The sequence below is a fragment of the Danio aesculapii genome, chromosome 10 (assembly GCF_903798145.1).
Source record: "Danio aesculapii chromosome 10, fDanAes4.1, whole genome shotgun sequence".
In the NCBI taxonomy this organism is placed as follows: Eukaryota; Metazoa; Chordata; class Actinopteri; order Cypriniformes; family Danionidae; genus Danio; species Danio aesculapii.
The window spans coordinates 41,634,976-41,652,016 of NC_079444.1; the positions used below are offsets into that span (position 1 = coordinate 41,634,976).

Consider the following 17,041-nt stretch of genomic DNA (forward strand, 5'->3'; position numbering starts at 1 on the left):
TTGGTCATGAGCTAGCTTAGGCTGGTTCTTTGCTAGTCGTGCTAGTCAGGATCCAGACCAAAAAGGGACCAGCAAGTACACGAAAAAAACAACAACAACACAAATGGTACACAATATGTACAAAACAATGGGTACAATTATTAAAATAAAAATCTTTTTTATACAATTCGTTTTTTTATTTTCTTGTTTTGGTCCAGAGAAATTCAACTCGCTCACTTGATGCTGGTTTATGCTGGTTCTTCACCAGCACATGAGCAGGAAAGAACCAGATAGTCCCAGCAAAGAACCAGCTCTTGACCAGCAAGAACCAGCAAAGAACCTGCATAGACTAGTTTATGACCAGAAGGAACCAGTTTAATAGGGTGACACAGTGGCTCAGTGGCTAGCATTTCTGTATGGAGTTTGCATGTTCTCTTCGTGTTGGCGTGGGTTTCCTCCCAGTGTTCCGGTTTCCCCCACAGTCCCAACACATGCGCTATAGGGGAATTTATTAAAAGTGTATGATTGGAAATGAGTGCGTATGGGTGTTTCCCAGTACTGGGTTGCAGCTGGAAGGGCATCCACTGAACAACATATGCTGGATAAGTTGGCAATTTATTCAGCTGTGGCAACCCCTGATAAATAAAAGGACCAAGCCACAGGGTCCAGTTTAAACCAGCCAACCAGCTTCAAGCCTGTACCTGCTAGCTTGTTTTTCTTTTTCAACATGTGAACCACATGGATGCTTTATCGGGAGAATTTCTAGGTATTGTATTTAATATTTTATAAATCTTGACTTCTCAAAACAGCGCACCTTACTTAGATGCTGTGCCAACAGAGCTTCATCAATGCAGTCGTGCAGAAAGACAAATGGCCAAGTTTAGCATTACATAAATAATATATAAAATTTGCTAACATTATATGGACGAGCGCAAACTTGAGTTTTCTCATTTATCCTTTTGTTACACAATAAATAAGGGCACATAGCATTTGGAACAGGGTGAGCAAATAATAAATGGATGTTGATTGCTGACCCAGCAAACAGTTTTGTGTTTAATAGACTTTTAATAGACATCTAAACTTAGACAGCTTGGCTAAAACAAGGCTAAACTTGAGTTGTCAGTGAAAATCTAATAGACATCTAAGAATAGCCCAAAACCAGACTAGTCCTCAAATAGACAGATTAGACAGACTTGACATGTATAGTCATTAATTTCTGTTTATTTAATAACTAGTCTAGTTTTGGTCTATTCTTAGACGTCTATTAGATTTTCAATGACAGCACAAATTTAGCCTTGTTTTAGCCAAGACTTAGACATCGATTAGACATCTATTATACTTATTTTAAAAACAAAATATGCCTGCTGGACAACTACCCACCAAATAAGTTTGTGTTTAATGGACATCTAATAGACGTCTAGCATTGATGTCATGGCTAAAATTCGGCTAAATATGTAAAAATCTAATAATTGTCAAAGAAAATCATAAAATTAGACTAATCATCAAACAGATTAAGCAGACTTCACATGGTTAGTCAGTCTAATCTGTGTGTTTGATGACTAGTCTATTTTTGGGCTATTCTTAGATGTCTATTAGATTTTCACTGACAGACCAAATTTAGCATTGTTTTAGCCAAGACATCTATGTTCAGACATCTATTAGACATTTATTAGATATTAGACTTATTTTAAAAGCAAAATATGCCTGCTGGAGAACTACGCACCAAGCAGTTTTGTGTTTAATGGACATCTAATAGACGTCTAGTATGGGTGTCATGGCTAAAATAAGGCTAAATATGTAAAAATCTAATAAATGTCGAAGAGTAGCACAAAATTAGACTAATCATCAAATAGACCGATTAAACAGACTTCACATGGGTAATCTGTGTATTTGATGACTAGTCTATTTTTGGGCTATTCTTAGATGTCTATTAGATTTTCACTGACAGACCAAATTTAGCATTGTTTTAGCCAAGACATCTATGTTCAGACATCTATTAGACATTTATTAGACTTCTTTTAAAAGCAAAATATGCCTGCTGGGGAACTACTCACCAAGCAATTTTGTGTTTAATGGACATCTAATAGACGTCTAGCATTGATGTCATGGCTAAAATAAGGCTAAATATGTAAAAATATAATAATTGTCAAAGAAAATCATAAAATTAGACTAATCATCAAATAGACCGATTAAACAGAATTCACTTGGGTAATCTGTGTATTTGAGGACTAGTCTATATTTGGGCTATTCTTATAGGTCTATTAGATTTTCATTGACAGCTCAAATTTAACCTTATTTTAGCCAAGACATCTATGTTCAGACATCTATTAGACATTTATTAGACTTCTTTTGCAAACAAAAAATGCTTGCTGGGGAACTACCAACCAAGCTGTTTTGGATTTAATAGACATCTAATAGACGTCTAGCATGGAGGTCATGGCTAAAATAAGGCTAAATATGTGAAAATCTAATAAATGTTGAAGAATAGCACAAAATTAGACTAATCATCAAATAGACAGATTAAACAGACTTCACATCAGAGGTCTGTCTAATCCACAGGTGCCAAAAGTAGGGCCCGCGGGCCAAACTTTGATTTGACCCGCCATCCCATCTGAAAAGAGAGGGAGAATGATGGGGAGTTGGTTGGGGCAAATGCCTTTGACAGAGACCATCTTTTCGAATTGAACATAATCTTGTTCAAAGCTACAAAAAAGCCTTTTATATTTAACTAAAATTAAATATTTCATTTAAATGATGTAAGTCAATCAGACTTTTAAAATGTAAATACTGTTAGATAGCGGACAATGCACAAGACATCTGTGATCAAATCAAAGCAAAGGCATGAGCAGCTCATCTAGTGTATTCAACATTGAACTCCATTGTGTTATAAATGGGATTGTTGATGGTTAGTCTGTTTAATCTGTGCCTTGTTTTAGCCAAGACAACTACGTTTAGATGTCTATTAGACATCTATTAGACTTTAAAAAAAAAGTTTGCTGGGGAACTACAACCAAGCAATTTTGTGTTTAATAGACATCTAATAGACATCTAGCATGGATGTCATGGCTTAAATAAGGTTAAATATGTGAAAATCAAATAAATGTTAAACAATAGCAAAAAAATTAGACTAATCATCAAATAGACTGATTAAACAGACTTCACATGGGTAATCTGTGTATTTGATGACTAGTCTATTTTGGGCTATTCTTATACATCTATTAGATTTTTACTGACAGCCCAAATTTAGCCTTGTTTTAGCCAAGATGACTATGTTTAGACTTTTTAAATGCAAAAAAATGCCTGTTCATTTTCATTTTCCTCATTGATTAATTTGGGGGTTGGAGTTTAATTTAATTAGCACGGCTAGCCGAGCAAACCAGGCATAATTATACGCATAATCCGCTTCTTAAGTTGTTCTAATGTGTTGAGAAAACACTTTCACAGTGTCGCTGCACCAACCCGATGCATGCACACATGCGTGCCGCTAAGCCACGCCCACTACCGGATAGAGCGATGCTGATTGGCTGCTATACATACCAGCGGCCCTTGCTATTTCAGGATTGGCGGAGCCGCGCTTTGCCATTACGTTATGCTCTTTTCCACACATACACAAGGATGACAGAAAGAGAAGACGTAATGAAGTGCTCCTGAGCGTCCTTGCCATGAAAATCACTTTAATATTCGACAGTTTTCACAGACGGGAGTTGCAATGAAGGTATGTAAAAGGAGACAGATCGAGATTTATCATCTGCGTGCACACGGCAAAATTATTAACATCCATAAATCGATTCGAGGCTTGGTATGTCAACAATCGGAGTTAATAAGAGTTGCATCAGTTGTGTTGTTTGCATGCACCATCAGCAAATAGCAATGCGTGCGTTCATTCTTCTTGTGCACGCTTTTGCATTGAGTGTCTGCTTGGATGTCAGCTGCATTGCATTCATTGTCGTTCAGCGGGAGATTTGATGCTATCGGCATCAGTAGATATCGGGACAGGTGCAGTGGACGCTCGGAACAGAGTGTACGACCACCGTAACCCAGTTTATCGCAGCACTTCTCTAATGAGATTGGAGGATCACCTCTTTGCCAGCAGTCAGTGGATGATGATGATGATGAGCTGATATGAATGGACAAGCGGCTCAGACAGTCATGAGGGACACAAGTGATTTCCCCGGCTAAAAACGTCACAATTAAATTATAGCAACCGGGATTATGACGTCAGAGCGGCCGTGCAAGGGATGGCGATTGGCGATGAGCAGCGATTCAGACGGTCAGCGGGACAGAGGTGGTTTCCCCCGCTGAAATGTCGCTATTTAGTTACGTGCTTGGTGATAATGACGTCAGATTGGCGATGGAGATGATTGTGCATGTGTGCAGTGTGTTGTAAATGTCGCTGTGCAATGTTATATGGTGTTAATGTAGTATGTCATGCAGCAGTTTCTTCTAAAATGTTGTTGCATGGTGAGAATGACGTCAGAATAGTGACTGTTGCAGGACTTATAAAGGTCGCATGAAATTAAAATAAAACAGATGTTCGTTTTGGTCTAAGGATTAGCTAGTGTGCTTCAAAACAGTGGCAAAATTTGCGTTTTGAAGATATAAACATGATATAAACTTCCAAAGCTTGCAGTTTGTCACTTTCGCCTAAATGGATTGACGTTTTTATTGTTATCATAATCAAATCTTCCGACCAATCACATGCTCTGTAGTATCTGACATGCCCCGCCCTCTTCTTCTCATTTGCTTTTCATTTGATGCGCTTGAGCTCAACCACTCTCACTGGCAGAGCTGTGATGAACGCTATTGGCTGTTGTTTTAAAAGGGGAGGAGCTACCCCACCCTCTCTTCAATTGAGATTACGTCAAACATCGAATAAATACCGCACGTCATGGGACTTTTAATTGCGTGTTTAGTGATAATGACATCAGATTAGCAACATGAAGTGTACATAGACATTGCAATATTTAATATTTCTGCGATTATATATTGCGATATGAAAACGATTTCAGCATATGTCTTGAGTAGCTATATTTGGATTGAAATCTTTAATTTAGATTGATTGGAATAATCTTGTAGTGGAGTGAATTAAACAAATTGCATGCATAAATAAATAAGATAAAAGTGAAACAAGTAGTGCTTTGTGGTTTTTCGAAGAGTCAAACAGTAGTCAGATATTCAGGTACAGTAATTGAATAATCAAATCCAGTGTAACGTGTAAAATGACACTGTACAGTCCTCATTGCTGATCAACTATAATCCCAACCCAGCATTGCTGATTGACTATTGCAGTGCGATGTGACTATTGCAAATGCACCCATTGTGATATTGATGCTGAAATGATATATTGTGCAGTCCTAGTGTACGTTATGGCAAATGTCACTGTATAATATAGAGGTTTTTATATTATATTATGTAGGGCTGCACAATATATCAGTTCAGCATTGATATCGCAATTTGTGCATCTGCAATAGTCACATCGCAAAGATATGCAATATTGAGTCTGGATTATTTTTGATCAGGAGCTAAAGAACTGTATTTAATCACTCTAATTATACAGAATTTATACTATTTATGCAACAAAAAGGTTTTTGTCTTTTGTTTTTATTCCAAATATCTACATTTTAAAGCTAACACAATATTATTTAACTTACCCCACTGGCAGATAATTTAGCTTGTTTTAATTAAAAACTCTTAATTTTGCCTTATTTCATCTGAATTTTAAAACAAAACATTATTTTTTACTTGATCTAACAATTTATTTCAGATATTTGGACTAGAAATGAGACAAAGCAAAGTAAGAAGAGCATTTTTTTGCAATGTGATCATTCAATTTCTATATCTGAATGCTATCTCAGTGATTCCTCTAGGATTTTTTCCAGCTGTGGCGGCAGGCCTTTTTTTCCACGGATCTACCAACTACCTATGGCGTTATTTCAATAACAAATGTCGTAAGCGCAGTATTACAAGTCGAGATCGCATTCATGTAACACACAATAAATGCGCTTTATAAATACACATTACATTACGTTACATCACATTAATATGAGCATGTGAATCTCTTTGCTTGCACGCCGATTTCCTCTGTTCGTGCACAAAACTTCTTGCACGCTTCCTCAAATATACGCTGCTCAAGCGCAGATCTTCTTGTGTGCTCTCAAATAAACGCTGCTGAAGTGCGATTTAGCGCATTTATGTAGCGAGAGTATGTCTCCAACATTTATTAGATTTGCTAGGAATATTTATGAATGTCTCCAAAAGACCTACAGAGCGGCATTAATGGGTCAGCCTAATCTCACAAGGAAACGTAAGTATTTTACGTTTTGTCAGTTTAGTGGCTAATTCGTACGAATTCGTACGAGTTCAGTCATACGAAAATGTACGATTTTAAAAAGGAGGCGTGGCACCTTACCCCACCCCTAAACCCAACCGTCATTGGAGGATGAGCAAATCGTACTAAATTGTACAAATTAGATCTCACGAATTCATACAAATTAGCCACTAAATCAAAAATGTACGAATTGCCGTGAGATTGCGTTGGTCCTGAAGTAAAGTAAAACGGCTATAAACTCCAGCAAGATAAAGTCATTAAATGCAGAGCCATAGACCTTTATCTATAAAGTATAATTATGAAAACTGTTCATCATAACTGAAAGCTACGTCGTGTTTGCTAACGTTTGCTAGCCTTTGTGGCATAGATTCAACAAGGTACTAGAACTATTCCTCAGAGATTTTGCTCCATATTGACATGATAGCATCACAGAGTGGCTGCAGATTTGTCGGCTGCACATCCATGATGTGAATCTCCCATCCACCACATCCCAAAGGTGCTCTATTGGATTAAGCTCTGGTGACTGTGGAGGCCATTTGACTACAGTGAATGCATTGTCATGTTCAAGAAACCAATCTGAGATTATTCATGCTTTATGACACGGCGCGTTATCCTGCTGGAAGTAGCCATCAAAAAATAGCTGACAGGAGTGGCACCTGGTGTGGTTTTCTGCTGCTGTAGCCCATCCGCCTCAAGGTTGGATGTGTTGTGTGTTCAGAGATGCTCTTCTGCAGACCTCGGTTGTAACAATTAGTTATTTGAGTTACTGTTGGCCATTCTCCTCTGACCTCTGGCATCAACAAGGCATTTGCGCCCACAGAACTGCCGCTCACTGGATATTTTCTCTTTTTCAGACCATTCTCTGTAAACCCTAGTGATGGTTGTGCGTGACCATCCCAGAAGACCAGCAGTCTCTGAAATACTCAGACCAGCTCGTCTGGCACCAACACCCATGCCACGTTCAAAGTCCCTTAAATCCCTTTTCTTCCCCATTCTAATGCTCGGTTTGAACTGCAACAGATTGACTTGACCATGTCTACATGCCTAAATGCATTGAGTTGCTGCCATGTGATTGGCTGATTAGAAATTTGCGTTAAAGAGCAGTTGAACAGGCCGGTGAGTGTATAAGCAAATTATAGAATAGAATACAGCATCTTTAGTACTGAATAATTTAACTTGAATTAGTCTTCAACTAAGGCGTTCAGGTCACAATTTGACTATAATTAAATACAATTAAAACTTCAATAAATATGCAATGGTCAGGAAACTAAATCCTAAAAATGAAATAAGAGTAAATAGTAAGGTAAATGAGTAAAATCTGTTCATATGAGACAGTTTTTAAACTTAGGGTTGACCTCACTTCTTTAGGGAGTAGGAAAGTGTGTAGGAAAAGTGCGTGTGGGTGGGTGTAATTAGAGGGTTAATCGCATGGCCGATAATTCAGCTTTATGAATAATTCCTCTCATTCAGACGAGCACCGCTGTCTGTCTTTGTTTTTTTCTTCTGCGGTTTATGTAATGACACTTTTAAAGCACAGATTCTCCCCCGAGTAGCAAAAAGACAATCTCTCTTCTTAAAGAAAGCTTTTTTTTCTGAGGAAATTCACTCTTCTGCGACATTGCTTTTCTTAATCTGAGCACAGAAGCTTTTCAATACAGACTGAAAAAAGCAATTGGGTTTTAAATGGCCATTGTTGTAGATTAGTATGATATTTGTTTATTGGAGGTGATAATGATCCTGATATCCAGTATTAATACTCTCCACTGTACAAAGATGCATTATGTGGTGTATTTTGCCTAAAATATTAGATTTAGCCTGTTGCATTGAGACTCGAGAAAGAGTTGAATATCTGGAGATAATCTGCTTTCATCTGTTTTATATTGAAAGTGGAAATGGAGCAGCATATCTCTACCAGATGATCATTATTAGAAATGTCAGTCATTTTCTAATAAAGTGAAGATGATTACAAAGATTATTAAAAAAAAAGTACATTTAATACAGGAAAGTAATTTGTCTTTGCACTGAATTTGTCTGAATGCTATTAACGGGGACCTATTATGCAAAAGTCACTTTTATAAGGGGTTTAAACACAGTTGTGTGGCAGCAGTCTATGAATATAAGCAGCTTTTAATGGTAAAAATGCATTCATTTTATTGTTTATAATCACACTTGATAAAAACAGACTGCAGAAACACTTTGATTGACATTCTCCTTTTGTACGTGTCATCAGAGGACGAAATCTCCGCCCACCTGTGACCATCTCTCCCTCATTAGCATAGGATGTTAGTCTTGTTTTTGAATATGCCACTATGCTGACACACAGGCATTTGTAGTTCCGCCCTCTTTTGAAAAGCGCACAATCTCATTTGTATTTAAAGCGACAGTCGGCTCGATTCTGATCAAAGCCTAAAAGGGTCAGTTTTAAAGAGTTATTTGTGTGGTATTTCGAGCTGAAACACACACACACTCACATTCTAGGCACGTTAGAGACTTATTTTACATCTTGTATAAAGGAGCATAATAGGTTCCCTTTAAAGCTGTTTCACCAGATCTCGGCTAAGGTCCAACAGTTATTGTAATTTAGTGCTGGGCGATATTACAAATCGGATCATTCGATATAGATTATTATTGAATATTTTTTATTTTTTAACCACTTTATTTTAATTTTAAAACATTACTAAGATAAATAGTTTTAATAGTCAAAAACAAAAACATTTAAACAAATTATCTGATCTCTTTATAGTAAAATAAACAGTGTTAAAGAGACTCTTAAACTTGATAAATAAAATGTTACAAAGTGTGTGCAAAGGGAAAGCATAAACTTTAAGGTGTGAATAATAACGAAACTTTAAAGTCTAAACAAAATAAATTATGATTATCAAATCTGACCTTTCAAGTAAAGGAACCAGCCATCATTATTCAAATACATACTGCCACATTACAGATTGTGAAGCTGAATGACAATAATACCCCCTATGCTAAAAACTCTTTCAGATGGGGAGCTAGTGGCTGGGATGCACAAGAAAAGAAACCAAAAAGCCACAAAGCCTTTTTTATTTACAATCTCCTCAGTGCTGCTATACGGCACTCATTTCTGCACATGTTATTATTCTGACTTGTAGTGACAAGTGCGAGCATGTGGTGTCCATGACCGTGAGCTTTGCGCTCGCGCTTCCCTGGTGTCTCTCATAACTAGGTGACATCAAGCGCTTTCTCAGAGGATGACAAATGAAAAAACATTGCTGTCGCTCTGATGCAAGTTTATAGAGAAAAGTAAAAAGTACTGGAGTGTTTGGGTTTGCTGTGTTTGTCTGAGGTAATTAGTCTGGTGTTATTACTGAAATGTGTGTATTCCATACAAAGTGTGAAGCAGGTTAGTACTACTTGCATGAATCGCGGTGCTTTTGTAGCATGTTCAGAGATGCGCAATCCCATATCTGCTGCTGCTGCTGCTGTAATTATTGACTCTCAAGTGAATGCTCGTTAGTCAGAAATCATTAGAAGCCATGTGTCTCTGTCAGTGCAAGGATTTCTTCTCTTCATAGCTGCAGGTGTGAGGAGAGATGAGGAATCTGCTGTCTTATAATCCATTGTGGATCTTAAGTGCTGATTCATTGTTTTGTAGTTACACTAGACTCAAGTGGAACATGCTTTGTCCAGTTATCATTCACTTAAACGCTTAAAGGGCTGGTTCACCCAAAATTGACTGAAGTTCGGTGGCATGGTGGTCTAGTTAGCATTTCTTTGTGGAGTTTGCATGTTCTCCCCGTGTTGGCGTGGGTTTCCTCCGGGTGCTCCTGTTTGCTCCACAGTCCAAACATATGCGCTATAGGTGAATTGAATAACCTAAATTGGCTGAAGTGTACGAGTGTGTGTGTAAGAGGGTGTGTGGGTGTTTCCCAGTTGGAAGGGCATTTGCTGTGTAAAACATGTGCTGGAACAGTTGGTGGTAGGGTTGGGTCAATAGACGATTCCATCGCCAATGGCCAATAGACATCACAATGCTGAGCCAGCATCACGATCCTCCGCCGCGCGCCTGTCGCAGCAGCAAAAAATACACACTTAGACCCTGTTTACACTAATATGTCTTAGATTAAAATGGCATTTTAGAATGAAAACGATCCACATCTTAACTGTTTTACCTAGCATTTCTGAAAAGCCCTCCTCCCACACTATACTGCTGAAAACACACATCAAGTGACTACACACACACTGTTATGCGCTGCAGCGTACGTCTGCGTCTGAGCTCCAGCAGTCAGCGGGTGACAATTGACAATTTGACAAGCTCTGCGCGAGTGGGCGTAACTGCCGTAAACTATTGATTTTCAAGACCGCCTCGCCGCCGCAGCCAATCACCAGGATTTGATCCGGGCACGTTAAGGATGCAGGTTTTCTCCAAGTGGTGCTCACTGACGTTGACAAGATTATACCCTTGGGTATTGAAATTTGGTACCGAACGAAAATGATTTTTTCGATACTTGGTAGTATCGAGACGATTCGGTTGGTGCTTAAAAAGTATCGAACTCGATACCCAGCCCTAGTCAGTACGCTGCTTCAATCTTTCGCTTTCACGCTTGTACTTAGTCAGTTTAGTGAAAACCTCAGATACTGTTGCTTAGTTCCTGTTGGTTTTGCAGCTTTTTTACCAACCAAGTTAGTCGACGCTATTATAACGACACAGATCACTCTGCCTATTCATGCCAGAGTCCGGCTGTAAAAGTGATTGACAGGTGGTAAGTTGTGTGTAACTTATCTTTATTTATTTATGATTTGGTTATTGGTAAAAACAAAGAGCATGCGGGTCAGGTAGTTGAAGCGGAACACTGTAACAAATGCAGGGTTCCACACAATTCATTCATGTTGTCCCAACACAAATTTATTAAGTCAGTGTTTCCCAACCCTGTTCCTGGAGGCACATCAACAGTACATATTTTTATGTCTCCCTTTTCAGACCCATTAACTTCAGGTTTTGGAGTCTCCTGTCTCCTTGATGTTATGATAAGATGATTCAGGTGTGTTTGATTAGGGAGAGGTTGAAAATGTGAACTGTTGGTGTGCCTTCAGGAACAGGGTTGGGAAACACTGGATTAAGTTAATTTAACACTTTTAACAAATTTATGTGGATTGAACATAAAAAAAATTATTTTGTCCCAATGAAATCCCAAGAAATGTGTTGTTTCAGCTCATTTTAATTAAGTAGTTTGAACGAGCAAAAAAATTCTTGAGTGTAGGCTACAAATAATTAATTTGTTATGCGTTAATTAATTATTCAGAAATAATGAATTCACCGCCGCCTACAATGACGATACCATCGTCCATCGCAATGTTTCACATTAGACATCGTTTGATGCCAAATTGGTCGACATCACCCAACCCTAGTTGGCAGTTCATTCCACTGTGGCGGCCCCTAATAAATAAAGAACTAAGTCAAAGGAAAATGAATGAATGAATGACTGAAACTTAACCATTGAACTCAAAACAAGATATTCTGAAGAATGTTGGAAAAAATCTACTTCAATAGTACTAAAAAAATACTATGAAAGTCAGTGGCTATGCTTTCATCCAACTATTTTTATTTACATTTGCATTTACATTGCATCTTTGGATAGAAACATATCTAATACCCGTTTTATATTTCCAGCATTTTTCGTTTTGTCTTTCAGAAGAAGAAGGAAACTCAAACAGGTTTGAAACAAGTGAGCAATTGATGACAGAAGTTGGATTTTAGGCTAAACTGTGCCTTTAATGCAGTTATTAGTTGCTGCAAATGTTTTACCGAGAGCACCGTAGAGATATTAGTCTGAATTTAGTTGATGTCTCTCTGGAGCCAAATGTACTCATCAATTAAAAACAAGCATTTACCATGAGGTTCTCTTTCTGTGCATTTATTCGTGACTTCGGGGAAATGTAATGCCCTGTTTTGCTGTAAGTACACAGAGGTCTCTGAGCGCTGTTGGTCTGACGTGAAAGAATAGGTCATCGCATCTCTAAAAGCGGGAGACTGAATCGCTGGAGTCCTTCAGACTGTCAACCTGTCAGAAAGTACCAGAACCGGTGCGGCAGGTCACATGCACACACACATTCACATTTATGTTATATAAACAAACACTTGACTGTGGATGTGACGCATTTACTCTCTGTTTGATCGGCCATTATTGTAGCATCTGCTTTGAAGCCTCTGGATGATGCATATAGAATATAATCGTATACTACGTGGCTTATGAATGCTTGATTCTGATTGGCCGATGCGCATTCTAAGGTGTGCTGTTATTTTCAGATAAACACACAGCCAAAGTAGTTCCAGCAGGTTTCATGTGCTTTACAGCTCCATATCACTACGCTGAATGAATCAAGTTATTTTATAGTCTATAAACAGTATAAAAGCAAATCAAAACACAACTGAAGGCTTTAGATGAGATGTGAGAGAAACTAGTCCTACACACAGGAGCAGTTTGAGGACAAAAATCTCAAATACAACATCTCAACAGTGACTGCATGTCAAATATCTTGACTCTGGATCATTCAACGTTAGCATGTGCATTTATTTTTTATTACTACATGGCTGTCTGTGATACTCGATTCTGATTGGTCAGTTGCAACATTCCAAGGTATGTTATTACTGAATAACAACTGCTAAATAACACATGTTCATCTGGGAACTAGGAAACACAGTGACTGTCATTGAATATGTTCACATGCATATACTTACATCCATATGTGCTTGTCTATCACGCCACGGTTTTTACCTGTTTGGTGCTGTCTTATGGATGAATAAATACATAGGTTAGGCTATGCTTTATTAAAATGGTTTCGTTTCTGTCAGATTTGCGTTTTTGATCGTTGTCGTAGGGCTTAATCGATTTTAAACTGAAAACGTAATTTGAAAAGGTGTGATTTTCAAATCGCAAAAGCTGCGATTATTTCGATTATTACTATGGCGAGGGAGGCAAGCGTGGGTAATTAAAACGATCCAAATAACGTTATTTAAAAAGCAGACAACTGTAACAGCAGAACATTTCCTCTCCTCTCTCAGCTGTTACAGCGATTTTTGTGGATTCACACACATGAACGTGTTACTGTAGTGCGAGTTTTCTCCACCGCGTCTATCGCGGATCAGCTTTCATAACCGTGCATTGTATACTGTAACCGTGGCTAGTTATCTAGATCCGCATCACTCATCTGTGAATAAGGCCAGAGCCGCCCTGACCGGTAGAGCCAATCGCAGCCCTTTCTGTTGAGTGCGGGAACACAATGACCGATCACAGGTGTTTAAGAACTCGCTGGACAATGCTCAAAAAGCAAGTGGGATCATATTTACATTTATTTCAAGAGTTCACACTTAGCTGATGGTTGATTAGAAAGCTTGTTTGGCACGCTGTCCTGAGAGAGAGAGCCCTGACACATAAGATCCTTGAGCCTGGGGCTCCCTACTGTTAGTAAGGCGAGAGGGGAGTTTGAGCTCAGGTAGATCTCGAAACTCCCAAGTCTATGGTGCCAATTTGGATTAGTCAATTAACTTAAGTTGCATGTTTTTGGACAGTGTGAAGAAATCGGGGAACCCGGAGGAAACCCACGTGAGCATGGGGAGAACGTGTAAACTCCGCACAGAAACATCGACTGGCTTAGTAAGCACTAGAACCAGTGACGTTCTTGCTGTGAGGCAACAGGGCTAACCACTGGGCCACCGTGCCACCCATCTAGGAAAAGAGGAGGAGTAGGGGTGGAAGGGGGGATTCTTCAAAACGAAAATGGCTATTAAATGGAACTCAGGGTATTTATAGTGGCGTAGAAATCATCTTATTGGTGAATCATGAATTGACTAATGCAAGACCAGCCGTGTTCAATCATAAGCACGTGATCCTCTCGAAATTAATTTATAAATAAACTTCACTTATTTGCTATAAATGCTCATGTTGTTCTCTGCATGTACTTGAGTTTTGCTTGAGTAAATGAGTTTTCTCTGAGCATGTAAAATCAACGGTTCAGTTTGACTGCTTGTATTGAAGGACAAAATTGTATTACAAATAATTCATAAATACGAATGTTGGTCAGTTAATTATGCTACTGTAAGAAATGTCTATTCAGCAATAATTATCCAGTGCCGATAGCAGAACTGTTAATGTCAGAGCTTAGTGACACTTCTGTCTTTTATAATGTAGCATCGATACTCATAAAGTACTGAGTTTCGGTACCCATTTCTACTTACACTGAAGGCATTTTGTTGTGGACACACACAATCTTCCCGCAAACTCTCATATTATGCCTGTTATGCCGGGTATATTCTAGCCATTGTGTGTACATTGGTTGAACACTTATTATTGCGGTGCATTGTGGGATTGATTGAGTTGACTTCAGATCATTCACTATGGTTTCGGACACCACTACAAATGGCTGCTCCCTCAATTAGTGCACTATTTAAGAGTATAGGAGGGGATTTCGGATACAGCCACAGTCAGTTGTACAGTTAAAGTCAGAATTATTAGCTCCCTTTGAATTTTCTTTCTTTAAATATTTTCCAAATGTTGTTTAACAGAGCAAGGAAATTTTCACAGTATGTCTGATAATATTTTTTCTTCTGGAGAAAGTCTTATTTGTTTTATTTCGGCTAGAATAAAAGCAGTTTTTAATTTTTTAAAAGCCATTTTAAGGTCAATATTATTAGCCCCTTTAAGCTGTTTTTTTTTTTTTATTCGATAGTCTTCAGAACAAAACATCATTATACAATAACTTACCTAATTACCCTAACCTGCCTAGTTAACCTAATTAACCTAGTTAAGCCTTTAAATGTCACTTTAAGCTGTATAGAAGTGTCTTGATAAATATCTAGTCAGATATTATTTACTGTCATCATGGCAAAGATAAAATAAACCAGTTATTATAAATGAGTTATTAAAACTATTATGTTTAGAAATGTGTTGAAGAAATCTTCTCTCTGTTAAACATAAATTGGGGAAATAATAAACAGGGGGGCTAATAATTCTGACTTCAACTGTAACTTGTTGCATTGCTGTGACCAGGAAAGGGAAATATTTGGTTCAGTTAGTTCTGCCACAACATATCAATATGACAATATGTCATGGGTAATTTTGATTATGTCCTTTAAAATATAATAAAAAAGACAATTATTCATTTTTACAGTGATTTACAGAATACACCCAGTACACTGTCATTCAATATAACCATGGCTTGACATTAACACCCGCCAAATGCGGGTAGATTTAGCGGTGGCGGGTAAGACATAAACACCCTCTAGCCACTTTGGCTGGTTGAAAATAATTTTCCCGAATAATAATTCTTAAAAGCAGGGTTCGACAATAAGGATGGTCCAATATGCATGCAAAGGCGATCTTAGAATTGAGAGGCAACATGACTGACAAAAATAATTGCGTTCGCGCGAGCAATAGAAAGCAGCTGAATACCGAATGAGAGGATAATCACTCGCGCTAACAGCTGAGGTGATGCGCTCGACTGTTTAAAACTCGTGCACGCTCCAGTTTCCTTTCGTAAAGCAACTGTGTGTAGAAACACAACTGATGCGATCGGTTCTCTTTCAAATAGACTAGACAGAAAGTGATGAACACGCATCCACAGTCTTGCTGCTTACAAGATTTCCAGAGTTGACTTATTGTAAGCAGCGCCAGTTGCTTTCGCTTTAACCAGTCTTTGAACAGATTATTTATGAGTCTAACATTACCCGCGCATGTGTGATCATTCATTCATTATCACACTGTATGTTTTTACCTGCTTTCTTTTGCGTTAATATAGTTTAATTATCATTTTTTACAATAACATTGCTTTATTGCGAGATTAATTCCTCATTTATGTGTAGTTAACTGGTGATCTGGGACCTTTAGCCAGGACAGATTACTGTCCACATGTTTCATTAAATAAAAAGTATAGTATACAGCTATGTTTTGCTTGTTTTGACACATGTAAAATTTGTGGCTAAGAAATAATGAATTGTTTATGTTTGGTGTGGTCAGAGATAAATCTGGTAAATCCTTCATATTGAGCTCTGAAAATGATGTGAAATAAAAACTAATTGTAATACTATGAAACCATGACCCATTTGCTCATGATTATTGAGCAAACTCACACACGACACACAAAAAGTGAAATGAATGAGGAGGCATGTGGAGATAACGCAAAATCTAAATCAAGTCCTTTTATGTGTATAGAATATATTTGCCCAACAATAAAATTGTGTCTAGTGAAAATGACGAGTGGCTAGTAATGTTGGAAAACTGCTAGCCACAGAGGCTGGTGATCAAACAAGTTAATGTCAAGCCCTGAGTATAACAATAGTTTGTCAAAAACTTGATTCATATTTGATATATTTAGAACAAGAGTCATTTGATGACACAGTAATAGACTGTATTTAAATGATCGCATTTTAAATATGTATTATTTTTGCCACTATTCCTCAAACTCTAACATGCAAAAAGACCCATCTGTCAGCGAAACCCTTTTAATCATTTAAAGAATAACATTTAGTTTGATCACTGATTCTGTTACATATTTCAGCAAGTGCATTTCAGATTAAACATGTTGATTCGTCAAATGAATGAAACATTATTTGAAACTCTCATATTTGGGATTTTTCTTTACACAAGTTATTTTAAAGACATTAAACCAGACACTTCCAGTACATGCATTATGCTTTCTATCTATATGAAATCACTTCTGCATATTTAATTGCATGCAAACACCAAAAGAGACGACTTGTTTGAACCA

At 37.8% G+C, this 17,041-nt stretch overlaps 1 protein-coding gene across 1 annotated transcript in view; it reads left to right on the forward strand.

The window, feature by feature from the left end:
* Window positions 1-3,605: 3,605 nt before the first annotated feature.
* The window catches only part of rnf34b (ring finger protein 34b), a 73,592-nt gene continuing 60,156 nt past the window's right edge, over window positions 3,606-17,041 (forward strand). The window contains exon 1 of the mRNA XM_056467191.1: window positions 3,606-3,694. Coding sequence (XP_056323166.1) covers window positions 3,689-3,694 — 6 coding nt within the window. The 5' untranslated portion in view covers window positions 3,606-3,688. The remainder of the gene's footprint in view (window positions 3,695-17,041) is intronic.